Raw genomic sequence first — 21,823 nt, 5'->3', positions numbered from 1 at the left:
ACCTTTGCCCAACCAGCTCCGCCGTGAGATCCTGGTATATCTGAATACCACCTCCTTCCCACCTCACCACTCAGTTCAGCTTCGCCCATCTCAGCACCTTTCCCTTCACCTGATAGTTGTGGAAGCATACTGTCACAGCTCTTGGTGGCTCATTCGCCTTTGGTTTCAGCCGGAGCAACCAGTGAGATCTGTCCAGCTCGTAGAGGAGGGGTACTCCTCCTCCCCCTTGCCAAACATTTCCACAAAGTACTCACACGATCCTTAGATTCTGCCTTCGTGACCTGTTTCTGAGGTCCTCAACTTTGGCTCTCAGCCCTTTATTACTCTTCACCACCCTCCGTAATCCTCTCCCATCGAGGTGAACTGATCGCTGTGCTGTAACAATCTCTCCTCCACCCCCTTCAACTTTCTCCTTGCTCGCGCACAGCCATTGACGTCTTTTCCAGAGCCACCTTTATCGGGACAAGAGCCTCCTCCACCTACTCCTTGTGCGAGATCATCATCTTGCGATTCTTATCAAAATATTTGAAAACAGCCGCTCAGAGCCCCCCGCCATCACCTTGGCCAGCTCATCCACCGTGATGGGTACGGCCCCACTTGGCGAGCCTACTCCCACCATCTTTCCTCCTGCTGAACTCCCAGAAAACTCACCGGTGGACTTGCGTGCGCCCCCTTTTTTCCTGGATTCTCTTTCTAGGCTTTCGAATTACTTTGGTTGCCTTAGACTTTCCAACAAATAATCATACAAATTCTCCCAAAAAAGACTGGGTGCGAAGGGCTAAAAAAAAAAGCTCTAGCAGAAGCCACCCAACATGCGTACTCTACTTACATGTCACCAACGGAAGTTCCCTCAGATACTTTTTCACAGATGCACACTCTCACCAACATGCACGCACAGTTTTCTACACGCATGGTTTCCTGTATACTCGTGGGCCGCCTTTCCACTGGTGTGAAGCTACTGCAGGAACAGGTGGGTGGGGGGTGGTGGACATGCGCTGGCTTAGATGCTGGATGTTTTGTTTCTTGTTGATTGTTTATTGTTTTTTTTGTCTGTGGTGTATAGTGGGTAATTTCAGTGTATTCCGTTTGCTCTGTGATTTGCTTTATTTTTTTGTATTATGGAACTGTTATTAATCTAAAGTATACCCAAGTGCATTCTTGTGGGTTCACATGCCATGTCTCAGGCGAGTGTTATTGCCTAGCATTCCAATCAAACTGTGAGGCTAGTGGCCAGCAATCAAATTCTCAAGAGCTGGGCTTCAGCACTTGGGGATATCCCTGCGACCTGAGAGTGAGTGTGTGGATCAGGGGGTGGGGGTGCAGAAGCCTGTCCACTAGTGTTGCCCAATGAGGTGTGTGTCTCTGCGCAGGTGGTGGGTTGGGATGACAGCACTGACCTCTCAATGGTGGTCTCCTCTGACCTCTCCTCCAAAGTGTTCTCTTATGTGGCAGGGCAGGGGGAGAGGGCAACCCCGGATGGCCCGGAACCATCAGGTGAAGATCCTGCGGGATAAGAGACATGTGGTCACTGGGAGAGAAGGATCATTTTGTCTGATATGAACAACTCACTCGAGACAGGTTATCTGGGTAAAGGGGCAGTGGATCCTCACCTCTGCAGCAAAAACCAATTTCACTGTCGGTGACTGTTCTCTCCTCGGCCAAACCCGCAATCTCCAGGGCCCGTTCTTCATATGGGTAATTACTCTGATATCTGGTACTCTGCCACCCGTCTGGGCCCTTTCAAGCCCTGCGGGGACAGAGAGGGGGCTTTGTGAGCTGCACACTTGGTGCATTTGGGGGGGAGGGTGCGGGGGGAGGTCTTTGACAGGTGACATGTATGGGCACCCCACCTGGACATGGTGGGGATGTGCTGGTGGGTGCCAGAGTGTGCTGGGGCACAAGCACAGTGATCGGATGTGGGGAGGGTGTAAGGTGGCAGCCACTCACTTGTTGGGGGTAGCGTTGGGAGGCGGGAGTCAGGGGGGTGGGAGGCGGCAGGCAGGACTGATGTCAAGGGGACAACCTATCCTTGCGGCCCGGTTAAGGTTGTTGGTCGTCTTCCTGCTCTGTACGGCGGTCCTCCTGGTCTTCCTAGGTAACATAGGCAGCCTTGCAGCTGGTCCTCTGATTCCCTTGGAGGAAAAGGATGCCCTGTCTCGTCTGCACAGCGTCCAGAAGCCTGGCTAGGACGACATCCCAGAGGAGCGGAGGAGGTCTGAGTGGTGCCACTCTTGTGTGCTGACTGGGAGTGTGTTGGGAGGGAGTGTTTAAAAGCAGCTCCACCTTGTTAGCGGTGAGCTGCTGGGCACGAGTTTGGCGAATCAGCTGGCAGAACAGCCAGTCCCGGCGTGAAGCTCGTCGGTGCTCAGTTCAGCACTCCGGGCTACGATCTCGTCAGCTCGACCATCGGAAAACACCCAAGAAGTCATGCCGGAAATGACATAGAACTTTTCCATTAGATCTCGCCCATGTTTTTTAGAACCAATGAATACCACAGTGGGATGTGCAAGAAAAAAGCCTGGAAAACATGTAATCCATTGATAAATTTTTTATATGCTTGAAAAAGTCTGGAGTGCAAGTTAAGAAAAGTGTCAATCATGCATGTCCTTTGAAGTTTAAAAAACCACAGATCCTTGAAACCACTAAACATATGTCAACAGACATTGTGAAATTGATCACAGAGATCAGACCAGCTGAGCTCTCAATCAAACAATGTTTCCTCTGGAGAGCAGCTGTTTTTATATGTTAATTGCTGTCTAGGCTCTCAGCCAACATACATAATGAGGCCTGGCTCAAAGCCCAAGCTGAAAGACAGCTAAACCAAGCCCCGGAGCTTGTGTTGGTCTGCTGCAATCTACACAACCTGGCTAAGGGAACAGTCCTTGCCACTAGAGCTTCAGTAGCATCTCAGGATGAAGAGAAAGTAAAGAAGCACCCTCAATATATTGCTCTAGACAGTGCCTGCGAATGACTCATCAGACCCCAGGTCCCTTAATGTCAGCTCCATGTGACCATTACTCCACAGTTCTCCATCTTTCTCAATTTCCTACTTTTCCAGCCCTTTGTTGCGAACCACCATGGTGTCCTCATAACAAATGTATTCAACAAGACTTTCAATGGCTTCCGGGTGCGGCTATGCATAGCTAGGTCGCATATTCGGTAGCTCCTGCTTGGAACGGACTTTTGGGCTCGTTACAGGGCCCCCACGGCATTTGTTTGCCATTTCCCGGTGTGGGAAGAAGGCTGCAGCATTCCCCCGACAGTGTCCCCCAGGAAGGGTATGTCTCTTGGTTGCCAGACACGGCAGAAACAGTAAAAGATTTGGCTGCAACTGCAGGATAAACAGGGCCTCTTCCAGCATGCAGGCGGGGGAAGGGCAAGCTTAAAGCTGCAAGCTGACCTGAGGGCCTGTATCAAAGGTGAATTCTAGCAGCAGAGGGAACAACTGTGAAAAGATCTCATCAAGGCCACTGAAGGGACTTCCGGTTGCGGTGATGCCGAGCTAGCCGCACGCTTCGGCGGCTCCAGCTCCGACGGACCTTCGGGCTCTTTTAAGAGCCCCAACGGGGAATTTTTCGACGACGCAACCCGGTGTGGGGTGTGTGAGAAGGGAGTCCCCCCCAAACGAAGGAGGAAAAAACCGGCGGCGGCTGCAGCGCGAGGAATCGTCGACCAAAGGGTCAGAAAGAGAGAAGTACAAGATGGCGGCGGAGAAAGCGCAGGCAACATGGGGGCCTGAGCAGGATGAAATCGTGAGACGGTGCGTGGAGCTGCTGAAGAGGGAGGTGCTGACCCCGGTGCTACAGGCAATTGAGGGGCTCAAGGAGACATTAAAGACCCAGGAGACTGAGCTCCGCGTGGTGGAGCAGAAGGTGACAGATATTGAGGACGAGATCCTGGGCCTGGCGGTTAAGACTCAGACGCACGAGGCACTTCATAAAAAGTGTACTAAAAGGATCGAGGCCCTAGAAAACGGAGCGCGAAGGAAGAACCTTCGGATACTAGGTCTCCCTGAGGGTGTGGAAGGAGTGGACTGTGGAGAGTACGCAAGTAAGATGCTGAGCTCACTGATGGGTGCTGAGGCCCCTGCGGGCCCCATGGAGGTGGAGTGGGCAAATCGGATTCCGGCGAGAAGACCAAAAGCGGGAGAACCACCGAGGGCGATAATCGTGCGATTTTACCGCCTTAAGGTCAGAGAAGAGGTCCTGAGATGGGCTAAAAAGGTGCGGAGTAGCAGATGGGCGAATGCTGTGGTACGGATATACCAGGATTGGAGTGCGGAGGTGGCGAGAAGGAGGGCGAGCTGCTGCAGCCGGCAAGACTATGGGTCACGTATCAGGAGAGACACTATTATTTTGAGACGGCGGAGGAAGCATGGTCCTTCATCAAAGAAGAGAAATTGGACCGGAACTGAGGGACTGATGCTGCAGGAAATGTTTTTGTTAATGTTACGGTGGAAGTTAATTGAGAAGTAAACAGGGAAGGGGGGAGACATTGGGGAAATGTGGGCGCCGGTGAGGGGGAAAAGACGGGACATAGTCGGAGAATGGGGAAGGAGAGGGGGAGGGGAAAGGGAGCTGCGCCATAAGAGGCGGGTCAGATAAAGGGATGTTCCCGCGCCAGAAAGAATAAGACGGGAAGACAGGCGCAAGGCGGATGGGAGTTCCCCCACACGGGGGGGGGGTCGAGGAGTGAGCAGGAGTAGCCGGGGTCAGTTGAAGTCAGCTGACTTACGGAAGTGATATGGGGGGAGCAATCATGCTAGATAGGGATCTGGGGAGGGGGAGGGGGGAGGGGGACAACTGGGTTGCTGCTGCGGAAATCCAAAAGGAAATGGCTAAAGAGTGGGTGGGCGGGGATGGTGTGCGACGCTGGGGGAGCGAGCGGGAGCACGGAGGCGGGATATGGGACTGGCCTAGAGAAGGTAATGGCTAGTCGACACGGGAGGGGGGCAGGTAGCCCCCTAGTGAGGCTGATCACGTGGAACGTGAGAGGCCTGAACGGACCGATAAAAAGGGCCCCGAGTGCTCGCGCATTTGAAAGGACTAAGGGCAGACGTGGTTATGCTCCAAGAGACGCACCTAAAGGTGGCGGACCAAGTTAGGCTAAGGAAAGGATAGGTGGGACAGGTGTTCCACTCAGGACTGGACGCAAAGAATAGAGGGGTGGCCATTTTGGTGGGGAAACGGGTAGCATTTGAAGCAAAGAACATCGTAGCAGATAGCGGAGGTAGATATGTAATGGTGAGTGGTAGGCTGGAGGGAATGGAGGTCGTGTTGGTTAATGTGTATGCCCCAAATTGGGACGATGCGGGATTCATGAGACGGATGCTGGGGCGTATACCGGACCTGGAGGCAGGAAACTTGATTTTAGGAGGGGACTTTAATACGGTGCTGGACCCGGGGCTAGATAGATCCAGCTCAAGGACCGGAAGAAGGCCGGCAGCGGCCAAGGTACTTAAGGGGTTATGGACCAAATGGGGGGAGTGGATCCATGGCGATTTCTTAGACCTAGGGCTAGGGAGTTTTCCTTCTTCTCCCATGTCCATAAAGTGTACTCCCGGATAGATTTTTTTGTGTTGGGAAGGTCGTTGATCTCTAGGGTGGAAGAAGCTGAGTACTCAGCCATAGCGGTTTCGGATCATGCCCCACATTGGGTGGACCTGGAAGCAGGAGAGGACAGGGAGCAGAGAACACTCTGGCGATTAGATGTGGGACTGATGGCGGATGAGGGAGTGTGTGCAAGAATGTGGGGGTGTATTGAGAGATACCTGGAGGTCAATGACGACGGCGAGGTCCCTGTGGGAGTGGTCTGGGAAGCATTAAAAGCGGTGGTCAGAGGAGAGCTGATCTCTATTGGGGCCCACAAAAGGAAAACAGAGGCCAAGGAAAGGGAAAGATTACTGGGGGAGATTTTAAGGGTGGACAGGGAATTTGCAGAGACCCCAGAGGAGGAATTGTACAGGGAGAGGAGACGACTCCAGACGGAGTTTGACCTTCTGACCACCAGAAAGGCGGAGGTACTGTGGAGGAAGGCACAGGGGAGGAGGTATGAATATGGGGAAAAGGCTAGTCGCCTGTTGGCGCATCAATTGCGAAAGAGGGCAGCAGCGAGGGAGATAGGAGGAATTAGAGACGAAAGGGGAGACACGGTGCGAAGGGCAGGAAAGATAAATGAGGTGTTCAAGACCTTCTATGAGGAACTGTATAGGTCTCAACCCCCAGAGGGAGAGGAGGGGATGCGGCAGTTCCTGGACCAATTGAGGTTCCTGAAAGTGGAGGAGCAGGAGGTGGCAGGCCTGGGGGCGCCGATTGAGGCGGACGAGGTTATTAAGTGACTGGGAAGCATGCAAGCAGGGAAGGCCCAGGGGCTAGACGGGTTCCCGGTGGAATATTACAGAAAATATGTGGACTTGTTGGCCCCGTTGATGGCGAGGACGTTCAATGAAGCCAGGGAAGGGGGGACTCTACCCCCGACGATGTCGGAGGCGACGATATCGCTAATTTTGAAGAGGGACAAAGATCCGTTGCAGTGCGGGTCCTATAGACCTATTTCACTATTGAACGTGGACGCCAAATTGCTGGCAAAGGTACTGGCATCGAGGATAGAGGACTGTGTCCTGGGGGTGGTGCAGACAGGGTTCGTAAAAGGGAGACAACTGAATGTTAACGTGCGACGACTATTAGGGTTGATAATGATGCCCCCAGTGGAGGGGGAGGCAGAGATAGTGGCGGCAATGGACGCAGAGAAGGCATTTGATAGGGTGGAGTGGGAGTATTTATGGGAAGTGTTAAGGAGGTTTGGGTTTGGGAACGGGTTTATTAGCTGGGTTAGACTTCTTTATGGGGCTCCAACGGCAAGCGTAGTTACAGGTCGACATAGATCGGAGTATTTCCGATTATGTAGGGGAACAAGACAGGGATGCCCGCTGTCTCCATTGTTGTTCGCGTTGGCAATTGAACCTCTGGCCATGGCGTTGAGAGACTCCAGGAAATGGAGAGGGGTGATTAGAGGGGGAGAAGAACACCGAGTCTCGTTATACGCAGATGACCTATTGTTATACGTGTCGGACCCAGCGGGGGGGGATGATAGAGGTTATGCGAATTTTGAGGGGGTTCGGGGAATTCTCGGGGTATAGGCTAAACATGGGGAAGAGTGAATTATTTGTGATACATCCAGGGGACCAGAGTAGAGAGATAGAAGGCTTACCGCTAAGGAAAGTGGAAAGAAACTTCCGATACCTGGGGATTCAGATCGCTAGGAGCTGGGGAACCTTGCACAGACTTAATCTGACACGGCTGGTAGAACAAATGGAGGAGGACTTCAAGAGGTGGGACATGCAGCCTCTATCGCTGGCGGGCAGGGTGCAAGCAATTAAGATGATGGTCCTCCCGAGGTTCTTATTTGTATTTCAATGTCTCCCTATACTAATCACCAAGACCTTTTTTAATAAAATAGATAGGAGCATCACGAGCTTCGTGTGGGCAGGGAAAGTTCCGAGAGTAAGGAGGGGGTTCCTTCAGCGTAGTAGGGACAGAGGAGGACTGGCACTACCGAACTTGGGTGATTACTATTGGGCCGCCAATGTGGCAATGATACGTAGATGGATGATGGTGGGTGAGGGAGCGGCGTGGAAAAGACTGGAGAGAAAGTCCTGTAAAGGGATGAGTTTAGAGGCGCTGGTGACGGCGCCGCTACCGTTCTCACCTAAAAAGTTTACCACGAACCCGGTGGTGGCAGCAACACTGAATACCTGGGGACAGTGGAGGCGACAGAGTGGGGTGCGGGGAGCCCTGGTGGGGTCCCCTATCAGGAACAACCATAGGTTCGCCCCAGGAAGAATGGATGGAGGATTTCAGAGCTGGTACCAGTTGGGAATTAGGAAGGTGGAAGATTTATTTATAGATGGGACTTTTACGAGCTTAGGAGCATTGGAGGAAAAGTATAAGTTGCCCCGGGGAAATTTCTTGCGATATATGCAGGTGAGGGCGTTTACTAGACAACAGGTGAGGAAATTTCCGTTGCTCCCGACACAGGGGATACAGGACAGGGTGCTTTCAGGGGTGTGGGTCGGAGAGGGCAAGGTGTCAGAGATTTATAGAGAGATGAGGGAAGAGGGGGAGGAGTCGGTGGGCGAACTAAAAGGAAAGTGGGAAGAAGAATTAGGGGAGGAGATAGAGGAGGGCATGTGGGCTGATGCCCTAAGCAGGGTAAATTCCTTTTCCTCATGCACCAGGCTTAGCCTGATTCAATTTAAGGTGCTACATAGAGCACACATAACGGGGGCAAGATTGAGCAGGTTCTTTGGAGTGGAGGACAAATGTGGGAGGTGTGGCGGGAGCCCGGCAAACCACGCACATATGTTTTGGGCGTGCCCGGCACTGGAAGGGTATTGGAAGGGAGTGACGGGAGTGATTTCGCAGGTGGTGAAGGCCCGGGTCAAACCAGGCTGGGGGTTAGCTCTATTTGGAGTTGCGGAAGAGCCGGGAGTGCAGGAGGCGAAAGAGGCCGATGTCGTGGCCTTTGCGTCCCTAGTAGCCCGGCGCAGGATCCTACTCATGTGGAAGGAGGCGAAACCCCCCGGACTGGAGGCCTGGGTAAACGATGTGGCGGGGTTCATTAAACTGGAGCAGATGAAGTTTGCCCTGAGAGGATCGGCTCAAGGGTTCACCAGGCGGTGGCAGCCATTTCTCGACTACCTAGGGGAACGTTAGAGGGAAGACAGATGACCAGCAGCAGCAACCCAGGGGGAGTGGGGGGGGGGGGTTAGTTTAGTTTAGGTCAATAGACAATGGGGTTTTGTTACCTGTGTATTAAAAATTTCTGTTTTGTTATTGTTTCATTTGCTTTGTAAGAGGGAAAAATTATTGTTTCAATAAAAACATTTTATTGAAATTTTTGTTTCAATAAAATATATTTTTAAAAAAACAAGACTTTCAATAATACATATGAAACTTAGATATTCAGCCTGGTGCTTTCCCTGAGCACCTGTCATACCAGGATCCTTTCCTTAACTTCATGCATCTATGCTGTGTTATACCATCATGAACACTGGGACAACAAAGCACGAGGTCAAATCTCCCAGAGATAACGCTGATCCATTTTGAAAGTATATTTCTGGGAACCCTTTCCTTTTATCCCAAAATACCGCGACACCACTACCTCCCACATCAGTCACTTGCTAGGCTTCCTTGGCTATTACATAACTTCTCCTTCCCAACTGTTCTGTGAACATAACACTGCTATGTAGCTTCCTATCCAAGCCCTCTGCATAAAACTGAGCAAATGACCAGAAATGATAAGTAATATTTGGATGAATAAAGGATGAGCTGTGACACTAATGATCTCTATAGTTGAATGCACTGATAGTTGACCAAGATGGAATTGTATTACAGCAGAGAACCAAGCATTTTCAGAAGAAAATGGAAGAAAATTAGAAAGAAATTTTGAGTCATTATATCCACGTCTAAATCCTTCCTCTGTATTTATTGTACTAACTTTGCTGTTGACAGATGGCTGGGGCCATGTCTGAAATGGGGAAACCGCTTGATGAAATTGTAGAGAAGCTGAACATCGCTTTAAGTAAATTAGGTAAGTGATCAAATTGCGGAACAAAACCGTGGCAAATATTCTAGTTGATCATAGTTAATTCAATACACTTAAACCTGCAAGAGAAATTAAGGATTAAGTTAAGAGGAAATCAGTTTGTATTGGTGACTGGAAAAATACAGCCCTTACAGTTTATTGTCACTTTATGTTTAAGAAGTAGGCAGGACTGCCAGAAGGATAAGTCTGTACTGACTCAAATTAATTTCGACAAAAACAAGTGAAACCCTCAGATGTGGGTCTATACTCTTTGAAATTTGATTTCTTATTCTATTCCTCTTGAAACTGACTGTACCCACCAAAGTTTCCTGCTTCATTTAACTGTGATTGTATGCAACATAGATTTTAATGGGAAGCATTTCTGTTTGGCTGCTGGAGCTCAAGGTATATTAAGGAAATAAGTAGACTGAACCAACTGTCAGGCTGATTAGTGAGGTTTGTGTGTTTTGTCAAGCAGAAGTAAGTAAATTGCCGAGTTGGTCCTGCAATATCGTTACACCTCTCAAGTAGGAGTTAACTTCAAAGTTATGATAAGTTAAGTAAGAAATCATACAATACCAGGTTAAGGTGTTGAGAGGGTTGGGCATGAGAGGGGAACTAATTTACCAGTCACATAATTATTTGGGGAAGGGGAAGCCAGCTGGTTGTCAGCTTTGTTTCACCAGTGCAGAACTCCTGATCATTCATCTAAGCACCATTGATTCTATGAAAGGAAGGATTAACTGTCCATGAGAAGGATATCATTCATCCAGACCAACATTTAGGACATTATCAAACTATGTTTTCTGTGCACTTCCAGCCTCCGGATGCTGTGTTCAGTTACCTTTATATTCAGTTCTGCAACAAGACTGCATGTATGGATCATACAACAGACAATATCCTATGCCTAGTTGTGTGCCATCTCCAGCCAACATTTATTGCCAATACGAGTTGACTTTCATAAGGTGGTGGTGATCTGCCTTCTTGAACCACTGCAGTCCCTGAGGTGTAGGTACACCCACAGTGCTGTTAGGGAGGGAATGCCAGGATTTTGATCCAGCAACAGTGAAGGAATGATGATGTATTTCCAAGTCGGGGTGGTGAGTGACATGGAACCCCAACTGGTATCTGCTGCTCTTGTCCTTCTGGATGGTGGTGGTTGTGGGTTTGGAAGGTGCTGCCTAAGGAACCTTGGCGAGTTATTGCAGTGCATCCTGTAGATGGTGCACACTGCTGCTACTGTTTGTCGGTGATGGAGGAATTGAATGTTTGTGGAAGCGGTAGCAATCAAGCAGGCTGCTTTGTCCTGGATGATGTGCTTTACTTAGTCCTTCAGTGAAAGAATCTCTGTAAAAGACCGAGACTCCATTACAATTATACCACAAGAGCTTATTATTTGCCTTGTGGGGGGGCCGGGGGGGTGCATGCAGCGGATCAGCATTGAGTCATGCAAGGTATACTTCACATCCTTGAAGTTATACAAATGAGAATTATCCTGATACAAATTGAATTTCTTTATTCAGTCTGGGATTGCTCAGTGGGCAAATGTACCATGTGTTCTTGTACCAAGCCAAATAAGCCAGATTTGTCCACCATTATAGCCTCCATTTTTTCCAAATTTGCTGATCACTTAGTAAGGTGCTCACAATTGGCCTCTATCCCTCTGGGCTAGGGAAATAAATATTTGCATGGATGTCAGGTATGAGAGATGGATTGAAAATGCTTGCAATGTCCACCTTGTTTATATAATCCCTTTCAATATAGAATAACATCTCAAGCCTCTTACCAGAGCATCATTAGACAAAAATAGATGCTGAACCAAAGAAAGAGATATTAGCAGAGGTACCCAAAAGCTTTGCTCAAGGTGAATTTTAAGAGGGTCTTAAAGGTGAGAATTCCAGAGTGTGAAGCCTGGATGACTGAAGGGGGTGGGTTGCAAAACAAGCCAGTGTAAGATAATATACCATCCAGCAAAGGGGTTTGGAGAGCTGGTCGAAATTACAAAGAACTGGAGGGAAAGTGATGAAGTAATTTAAAACCAAATTAAGTATTTATGAAACTGGAAGCGAAAGTAATGTAGGTGAGTACAGGGCTAACTGAGTGAGTAGAACATCTGCTGTTTATGGAAGGTGAAGGATGGGAGGCTGGCCAGCAGAGCATTGGAATTGTCACGTGTGAATCTGCAGAGGCACGGAGAAGGGTTTCAACAACACGGTGGTAGGAAGAGGCGAACGATGTTATGGAGTTGGCACCCCCCCGATTATCTTTCTGATGGAGGGCATACTCGGGTTGGAAAGCTCGATTTCAGAACAGAAGATCAATATTGCAAACAAATTAGTTCAGCCTGAGGTAATAGACCGATGGAATTTTTGGTAAAGTATGAAGTTTGTAGCAAATGTGGGATGCAAGTTCAATGTCTAGCTGAAGAAAATTGACTTATCTATGACTGCATATGAGATAGTCAGACAGCACAAAGACATTGGAGGGGTAATATGATTCAGGGCTATTAGCACCATGAACTTGTAATCTTGCAAGAGGCAGCATCTTCGGAGAAAGAGCAGACAAAACTGAGAGGAAAAAAATATAGGTGTGAGCATAACCGGCATTGATGTGGCATAACCAGCATCGATGTGGCATCGAAATGTGCTTCTTGCCAGGCATTGCATGCTATTTCTGCTCCAGATGATGCTTTTGACCAGAAAGCAGAGGCAGCACACATCACTATTTCCAAAAAGCTATTGATCTTTAAGGCCTCTGAGCTACTGTTGTCTAATTATCTGTTCAACTGAAATATGATTCCATCTGTGTGGTTTCAGTGGAAACAAGATCATCAGCACAAATTTCTTCTAAGTTTGTTATTTCTCCATGTATATTTTCCTGCTCAGGTACAATGGGAATCTGTCTTTCGCCATGCAGTGTCCCTGGATCAGAGCCAAACTTCAATCTGGAAGAGGATGAATTGGAACTTGGACTGGGTAAGAGGCTGTTCAAAGCATAGAACTTTTAGAATATAATAGTACAGTACTGGTCAGCAGTAGAATAGCATAGCACACTTAGCTCCGCATGTATACTAAAGAATATCCCTCTCATAGAAAAAGAGAAAGAAACATAGAAAAAATCATGGCTTAGATGGAGGCCATTTTGTCCATGCCAGTCGAAAAAGAGGTATCCAGCTTTCCAGCTCTTCATCTGCAGTCCTGTAATTTATGGCACCTCAAGTTTATACCCAAGTATTTTTAAAATGTGATTGGGGGTTTTGCCTCTACTAACCTTCTCAACCACCTCCAGCCTCTGGGTGGAAAAGCTTCTCAGCTCTGCTGTAATCATTCTACCAATTACTTTAAAAGTAGTTGTTGGGTTATTGGCCTCTCTGCAAACATAAATAAGTGTCATTAAATCTCCCAAAGAAAACAGCCCAACCGTATTGAATCTTTCCTTAAAGCTGAAATCCTTGATTTCTGACAGCATTCTTGTAAATCTCCTCTGTAACCTCTCTAGAGAGATCACATTCTTCCTGAAATACGTTTACCTTAGCTTTATGCATTGCTCTAGCTGCAACCGAACTGGTGTTTTATATAAGGCTCACATAGCCTCCATGCCCTTATACTCTAGGGCTGGAGCTTTCTGGCCCCTTTCATGGCTGGACCCACTGTGGGAGTTTAAGCAACCCAGCCATAAGTCCATTTACTTTGAGTGGGACTGGACGATCCCACCAAGGGGCGTGACCAGAAGATCTCGGTCTTGATCAATAAAGGAAAGTATTTTATATTCCTTCTTAACCACCTACATCAGGAATCTTTGGACATGCACTCCAAGATCCTTCTATTCCTCTACATGTCTCAGAATCCTACCATTTAGTGTGTATTTCTTTACAGTTTTTTGTCCTCCCCAAATGCATTATCTCTCAATTCTAGATTGAATTCCACTGACCCTTTTTTGTCCATCTGACCCTTCCATTAGTAGCTTTCTGCAGTTTACAACTCTCTTCCTCACTGTCAATACCATGACAGATTTTTGTAACATCTGCAAACTTCATAATCATGCCCCTTACATTTAAGTCTAAGTCACTGATACCACAAACAGCAAGAGACCTACTCCTGAGTCCCAGGGACCACAGTGGAAAAAGCCTCTCCATTTACCATTACTCTTTGCTTCATGTCAGTGAACCAACTTTGGATCCATCGTTCCACTTTCCATTGGACCCCATGAGCATTTAATTTTCTGACCAGTCTACCATGTGGGTGGGACCTTGTCAAAAGCTATTTTATAATCCGCAACAAACCAGATTCATCACCTCTCCTTGTTGCATCCTCAAAATTTCAATCACGTTAGTCATACACGACGTTCTGTTAACAAATCCAGGCCTTTCAAAAAGATTTATACCATCTCAAAATTTTTTCCAATAATTTAGACTGGCTGACTTATAATTACTTGGGCTATCCCTTCCTCATTTTTAAACTAGTTATCCTCCAGCACCATATCTATAGTCAGAGAACATTGAAAAAGTAATCAGGGGCGCGATTCTCCGACCCACCACCGGGTCGGAGAATCGCCGGGGGCTGGCGTGAATCCCGCCCCCGCCGTGTCCCGAATTCTCCGCCACCAGAGATTCGGCGGGGGCGGGAATCGCGCCGCGCCAGTCGGCGGGGGCGGGAATCGTGCCGGTCGGCGGGCCCACTCCCGTCGATTCTACTGCCCGTGATGGGCCGAAGTCCTGCCGATGTCAACCCTCTCCCGCCGGCGTGGATTAAACCACCTTTTGAATGGCGGGACAAGGCGGCGTGGGCAGGCTCCGGGGCCCTGGGGGGGCGCGGAGCGATCTGGCCCAGGGGGGTGCCCCCAAGGTGGCCTGGCCCGCGATCGGGGCTCACCGATCCGCGGGCGGGCCTGTGCCGTGGGGGCACTCTTTTTCTTCCGCCTTCGCCATGGTCTTCACTATGGCGGAAGAGACCCCCTTCCCTGTGCATGGCGGGGATGACGTCAGCAGCCGCTGACGCTCTCGCGCATGCGTCGCCTGGCGAAGACCTTTCAGCGCCGGATGGCGTGGCGCCAAAGGCCTTTCCCGCTAGCCAGCGGAGCGGAAACCACTCCGGCTCGGGCCTAGCCCCTCAAGGTGAGGGCTTGGCCCCTAAAGGTGCGGAGACATCCGCACCTTTGTGGCGGCCCGACGCCGGAGTGGTTCCCGCCTCTCCATTACGCCGGAACCCCCCGCCGGGTAGGGGAGAATCGCACCCCAGATCTTCCACTATTTCTTCCCTTACTCCCCTGAGCAACATGAGATATATTTCATCCAGACTTGCTGAATTATACACTTTCAAGGAAGCCATGCATCTTGATATTTCCTCCATAACTGTTCACTCCATCAGATATTTCACACTTCCTTTCGGTTTTCCTTGATTTTACATGCCAATGTCACATGTCTCCTCTTTACTTCCTAATGTTTTTTTTTTTTAATTTCACCCTTGCACTTTCTAAGCTCCTCTGATGTTTGAGCTTTTAGTATCTGACATAAGCTTCTGTTTTTTGCCTTATCCGACTCTGTATGCTCTTTGGCATCCAGGATGTATGCTCTTTGGCATCCAGGATGTATGCTCTTTGGCATCCAGGATGACTTAAACTTGGCAGTCCTTCCCATTTTCATTATGGGGACATGTTTTTTCTGAAAATCTCTTTATCTTATTGCTGTAGCTCTCACCTTTCCTGGAAAGTATGGTTGAACCACTCCTGTGGTCAGGCTAGAGGCATTTTGTGGTGGTATGTATTAGGGGTAATACGGTACCCAGTGATGCCGAGAGGCTATTGGTGGACTGACACTGGGTCCTGATTGGATCTGCCGCCTGCTGGCTCCACCCAGTAAGGTGCTGTATAAGAACCCGGGTTCTCCCAGCAGCCGCATTCTGTAACCAAGCTGCTGGGGAACAAGTCTGCGTAATAAAGCCATCGATTGACTTCATCTCTTCTCGCCTCGTGAGTGATTGATTGTGCTACAATTTATTACGCACACTTTAAAGGACTATGGAGCTCCGGATCACCCCGGAGTGTCTGCGAATCAGCCCCCATGTTGCAAACTCAGCGGCCACGTTTAAACACTGGCTAGCGTGCTTTGAGAGATACCTCCGAACGGCCCCCGGCAGACCTACAGAAGACCAGAAAATGCAGGTCCTGCATTCCAGGGTGAGTCCGGTGATCTACACGCTCATCGAAGACGCGGAGGATTTCCCGACGGTGCTCACCATGCTGAGAGGGATCTACATTCGGCCCGTAAACCAGGTCTATGCACGCCACCAACTCGCGATGAGACGGCAAATCCCCGGAGAATCGCTGGACGAGTTCCACAGCGCGCTGCTAATATTGGGAAGGAGCTGCAACTGCCCACCGGTGACGGCTAACGAACATATGGAACTCCTAATCAGGGATGCTTTCGTAGCAGGTATGACCTCATCCCAAATTCGCCAGCGACTGTGGGAAAGAGACTCACTGGGGCGCACGGGCGCTTGCGGCCTTCTTCGTTGTGGCATCGCAGAATGCCCACGCTTACGCCCCCTTCCGCGCGGCAGCCCCTTGGACTCCCCGGCACCCCCCACCCCCCCGCAAGCCTGCGCGGCCAGAGCACCAGACCACCCGGGGAGCCCTGCTGCTACTTTTGCGAGCAATCAAAACACCCCCGGCAGCGCTGCCCGGCCCGCTCGGCCCTCTGTAAAAGTTGGGGCAAGAAGGGACATTATTGTGTGCCAGTCCCGGAGTGCCGCCGCAATCTCTGGGGGGAAAACTGGTATCACAGACTCAACCCCCCCAAAGATCCATGTGCGGCCAACGGGCACCGCCATTTTGGGTCCCGGACTCCATGCGGGGGGATGGGCGCCGCCATCTTGTGCCCCACCTGCCGCGTGCGATCCGTGAATGCCGCCATCTTGGCTGACAGCCAAGGACCCCAGCATGGACGGCCCCACGGGGCCTGAAGAAAATGCACCGTGCAGCAACCGCAACTGGCTTCGGTGACACTGGACCAGTCGCGGCCCCGGACACTCCAAACTGCAATGACGACGATGCTGGTTAACGGGTACGAAACGCCATGTCTGATCGACTCTGGGAGCATGGAAAGTTTTATCCATCCGGATACGGTAAGACTCTGTTTTCTTTCAATCCACCCGAGTACCCAAAAGATTTTTCTGGCAGCGGGATCCCATTCCATAGAAATCAAAGGGTTCTGCATCGCGAATCTAATGATGCAGGGGAGAGAATTTAAGAATTACCGACTTTATATCCTCCCCCACCTCTGCGCTCCCACTCTCCAGGGGTTAGATTTTCAATGTAACCTTCGGAGTTTAACGTTCCAATTCGGCGGCCCTATACCCCCACTTACTATCTGCAGCCTTGCGACCCTCAAGGTTGAACCGCCTTCCTTGTTTGCGAACCTCACCCCGGATTGCAAACCTGTCGCCACTAGGAGCAGACGGTACAGCGCCCAGGACCGGACATTTATCCGGTCTGAAGTCCAGCGGCTGCTGAAGGAAGGCATAATCCAGGCCAGCAATAGTCCCTGGAGAGCTCAGGTGGTAGTTGTAAAGACCGGGGAGAAGCAGAGGATGGTCGTAGACTATAGTCAAACCATCAATAGGTACACGCAGCTCGATGCGTACCCTCTCCCCCGCATATCCGATATGGTCAATCGGATTGCACAATTCAAGGTCTTTTCCACCGTGGACCTTAAGTCCGCATATCATCAGCTCCCCATCCGCCGGAGCGACCGCAAGTACACTGCCTTCGAAGCAGACAGGCGGCTCTACCACTTTTTAAGGATTCCATTCAGCGTCACTAACAGAATCTCGGTCTTCCGAGGGGAGATGGACCGAATGGTTGACCAGCATGGTTTACGGGCCATGTTCCCGTACCTCGACAACGTCACCATCTGCGGCCATGACCAGCAGGGCCACGACGCCAACCTCCACAAATTTCTCCAGACCGCTAACGCCCTGAACCTCACCTACAACAGGGAAAAATGCGTGTTTAGCACCGACCGTCTAGCCATCCTTGGCTACGTAGTGCGTAATGGAGTGATAGGCCCCGACCCTGATCGCAAGCGCCTCCTTATGGAGTTTCCCCTCCCTCACTGTTCCAAAGCCCTGAAACACGGCCTGGGCTTTTTCTCTTATTACGTCCAGTGGGTCGCCAACTAAGCGGACAAGGCCTGCCCGCTAATTCAGTCCACCGTCTATCCCCTGTCGACAGAGGCTCGCCAGGCCTTCAGCCACATCAAAGCGGATATCGCAAAGGCCACGATGCACGCAATCGACGAGTCCCTCCCCTTCCAAGTCGAGAGCGAAGCATCCGACGTAGCTCTGGTGGCCACTCTCAACCAAGCGGGCAGACCCGTGGCCTTTTTCTCCCGTACCCTCCACGCTTCAGAGATCCGTCACTCCTCAGTGGAAAAGGAAGCCCAGGCCATAGTAGGAGCTGTGCGGCATTGGAGGCATTACCTGGCCAGCAGGAGATTCACTCTCCTCACGGACCAACGGTCGGTAGCCTTCATGTTCGATAATGCGCAGCGGGGCAAGATCAAGAACGACAAGATCGAACTCTCCACATATAATTATGAGATCTTGTATCGACCCGGAAAGCTGAATGAGCCGTCCGATTCCCTATCCCGCGGCACATGTGCCAACGCACAAGTGGACCATCTCCAAGCCCTCCACGAGGACCTCTGCCACCCGGGGGTCACCCCGTTCTACCACTTCGTGAAGACCCGCAACCTCCCCTACTCCATCGAGGACGTCCGAACAGCCACCAGGAACTGCCAAATCTGCGCAGAGTGCAAGCCGCACTTTTTCAGGCCAGATAGAGCGCACCTGATAAAGGCTTCCCGTCCCTTTGAGCGCCTCAGTCTGGACTTCAAAGGCCCCCTCCCCTCCACCGGTCGCAACACGTACTTCCTAAACGTGGTTGACGAATACTCCCGTTTCCCTTTCGCCATCCCCTGCCCCGACATGACCGTGGCCACAGTCATTAAAGCCCTCTGCACCATCTTTACACTGTTCGGTTTCCCCGCATACATCCATAGCAATAGGGGATCCTCCTTCATGAGCGACGAACTGCGTCAATTCCTGCTCAGCAAGGGCATCGCCTCGAGCAGGACGACCAGTTACAACCCCCGGGGGAACGGTCAGGTAGAGAGGGAGAACGGAACAGTCTGGCAGACCGTCCTACTGGCCCTCCAGTCCAGACGTCTCCCAGTTTCCCACTGGCAGGAAGTCCTCCCAGGTGCCCTCCACTCCATCCGGTCGCTGCTGTGTACCACAACTAATCAAACGGTGGGCAGCACGGTAGCATTGTGGATAGCACAATTGCTTCACAGCTCCAGGGTCCCAGGTTCGATTCCGGCTTGGGTCTCTGTCTGTGCGGAGTCTGCACATCCTCCCCGTGTGTGCGTGGGTTTCCTCCGGGTGCTCCGGTTTCCTCCCACAGTCCAAAGATGTGCAGGTTAGGTGGATTGGGCATGATAAATTGCCCTTAGTGTCCAAAATTGCCCTTAGTGTTGGGTGGGGTTACTGGGTAATGGGGATAGGGTGGAGGTGTCGACCGTGGGTGGGGTGCTCTTTCCAAGAGTCGGTGCAGACTCGATGGGCCGAATGGCCGCCTTCTGCACTGTAAATTCTACGAAAACTATGAAACGCCTCATGAACGCCTCCTTGTCTTCCCTAGGAAGTCCTCCTCCGGAACGTCACTTGCGACCCGGCTGGCAGCCCCAGGACCCATCTTGCTCCGAAAGCATGTGCGGGCACACAAATCAGACCCGTTGGTCGAGAGGGTTCATCTCCTCCATGCAAACCCTCAATGTAGATATGTGTCTACGTGGCATATCCTGACGGCCGACAGGACACGGTCTCCCTGCGGGAACTGGCGCCCGCCGGAGCTCCCCCCCCCGAACACCAATCACCCCCTCCCTCCCGCCGGCACACCCCACAGCTGCTCCCTTCCCGGGTGGATCGGTCCTCCTCCCGTGCCCGCCCAGGAGTAGTGAAACAGGAACAAACATCGCGACGCTCCCAGAGACTACAGTGCCCGAGCCAGCGCCTGCACCACCACCGGAGCTGAGACGATCGGCAAAGACGACCAGGGCACCCACTCGACTCGTTGAATCTGCGTGACAAAGCAAGATCTGTAAATAATTCAGCCCAGTAAAAGCGGCATTGTAAATAGTTAACAGTTGATATCGATGCATAGCCACTGTGTTAATGGAATCCCAGTACCAACCTTGTTAACCCCTACCACCATGCGACCCACCCCCCTGCCGGGTTCTTTTTTAACAAGGGGTGAATGCGGTGGTATGTATTAGGGGTAGTACAGTACCCAGTGATGCCGAGAGGCTATTGGTGGACTGACACTGGGTCCTGATTGGATCTGCCGCCTGCTGGCTCCACCCAGTAAGGCAGAGTATAAGAACCCGGGTTCTCCCAGCAGCCGCATTCTGTAACCGAGCTGCTGGGGAACAAGTCTGCGTAATAAAGCCATCGATTGACTTAATCTCTTCTCGCCTTGTGAGTGATTGATTGTGCTACACATTTCAGAATATATTCTTTTTAATTTTAATAAGAGTCAATTGACCTGAAATTTCAGTAAATGATTGTACCGTCCGAGTCCATGAGCTTGTGCTGATCTCGGCCTGGTTAATCCAAACATCGTCAGTTACTTTATTAATGGTTTTGCCACTCTCATATGAACAGGAATTCAGCTATTTACTCATGCGTCTTTAGTTGCATAACCTTAAGATTAGAAAGACAGTTTAGGGGTAGTGTCAGTCCTTCTTCATACAAATGATCGTGGAAATCTAGAACTCTCTGAAAAATTTGTCGAGGCTTGATCAATTGATCATTTCAAAACTGCAATAGATAGCTCTATGTCAGATAAATGTGTTCAGGAAATTGGAGTAGTAGCAGGTAAATGGAGTTTAAGTATGATCTAGCTGAATGGCCAACTCCTATTCCTATGTTCAGCTCTGTCCATAGCTTTTCTAATAATGTAGCCATGCTTGTTTATTTATCTTTGGATGAGAAGCTTAACTAGACCAAAGATCAGCACTGTGGCAAAAGAGCTGGCCAGAAACTGAGTACCCGCATCCAATAGCTCCTTTACCAGTGAGTGTCCCAGAGTCCGTGGGTACGTCGTCATTTCCCTACGGAGGAAGCTTTTGATCTATGTATCATAGCCCTTTCCCTTTGGGCAGTTGAAACCTCTCCATCAGTTCTTCTAGTCCCATGGTGTCTCTTCCCCATCTACAAGGTTCAAATCAGGTTTGTGATGATTTGGTCATAACTTCCCTGGATTGATAAGCTGTAACAGCACAAACGATTCTTGATCTCAATAGATCGGAGCAGTCCACTTAATTGGTGCCTCCCCACCTGCTTTCCACTACCAGTCGTAGCAGTATGTACTGTCTGCAGAATGTATGCAGCAACTTTCCAGTCTTTCTTGAACAGCTCTTCCCACTCCTGCAACCTCAATCACTGGGAAGAACAAGAGCAGCAACATCATTGGAACACCATTACCTCCGATGGAAGTCATTGTAATATAGACATTTTACATTGTATCTTCAATGCCATAATGTCAGTATTGTAGGATTCCCTATCGAGCAATAAGATGGAAGCAACATCACTACAAAGAGAAAGTCAACCAGCACCATCAGAGAGCATGTATGGATTGCCAATACATTTCTAGTGTTGCCAACAAAGAACAAATACAAAAAAATTACTTCTGTGAGTTAAGGAGAGGAAAACAATCTGGAATCCTTGACCCCGATCACTAGCCAGTGATCCCTTGAGGGAAGTATATGTGTGTTTGTGCCCATCAAGCAAGCACAGGGTTGTGCTTGGCTACAGTACGCAGTGCAGCCGAATAACATGACAATAGTCGCTAAATTCAAATGCAACAAAATATCACTTTAGTAAGAAATCAAAGGTTGTTCAGCCAGTGGAAACGTACCTTAGAAGTAGTCACTATCCTTACAAGGTAGAGGAGGTAGAACACTCCTTTGCAGTCCGTATAAGCACATGTTAACTTCACTCCACACATGGATCCATTCTGGTGAGAGAACATGCCCAGATTTAGAAACTGAGAATCTTTCCCAGGACATCCCTTTGGTAGATCCCATCGCCTCAGGAAACTGCATATTACCCGTCTCGCTCTAATATGCAGATTTATCAAAATGTAATCTTGCCCACAATGGGTAGGATTTACGTTCCAG

General features: G+C 50.0%; 1 protein-coding gene across 3 annotated transcripts in view; it reads left to right on the top strand.

Annotated features, from left to right (window-relative positions):
* Positions 1-21,823, top strand: part of tkfc (triokinase/FMN cyclase) — a 148,602-nt gene that overhangs the window by 43,502 nt on the left and 83,277 nt on the right. For all 3 annotated transcript variants that reach the window (XM_072518937.1, XM_072518936.1, XM_072518938.1), the window contains exons 5-6: positions 9,513-9,591; positions 12,471-12,560. In XM_072518937.1, coding sequence (XP_072375038.1) covers positions 9,513-9,591; positions 12,471-12,560 — 169 coding nt within the window. The remainder of the gene's footprint in view (positions 1-9,512; positions 9,592-12,470; positions 12,561-21,823) is intronic.

This window comes from Scyliorhinus torazame, chromosome 10 (assembly GCF_047496885.1).
Source record: "Scyliorhinus torazame isolate Kashiwa2021f chromosome 10, sScyTor2.1, whole genome shotgun sequence".
NCBI classification, from domain to species: domain Eukaryota; kingdom Metazoa; phylum Chordata; class Chondrichthyes; order Carcharhiniformes; family Scyliorhinidae; genus Scyliorhinus; species Scyliorhinus torazame.
The sequence above is the reverse complement of the archived record's forward strand: the minus strand, read 5'-3'. Positions and strand labels throughout refer to the sequence as shown.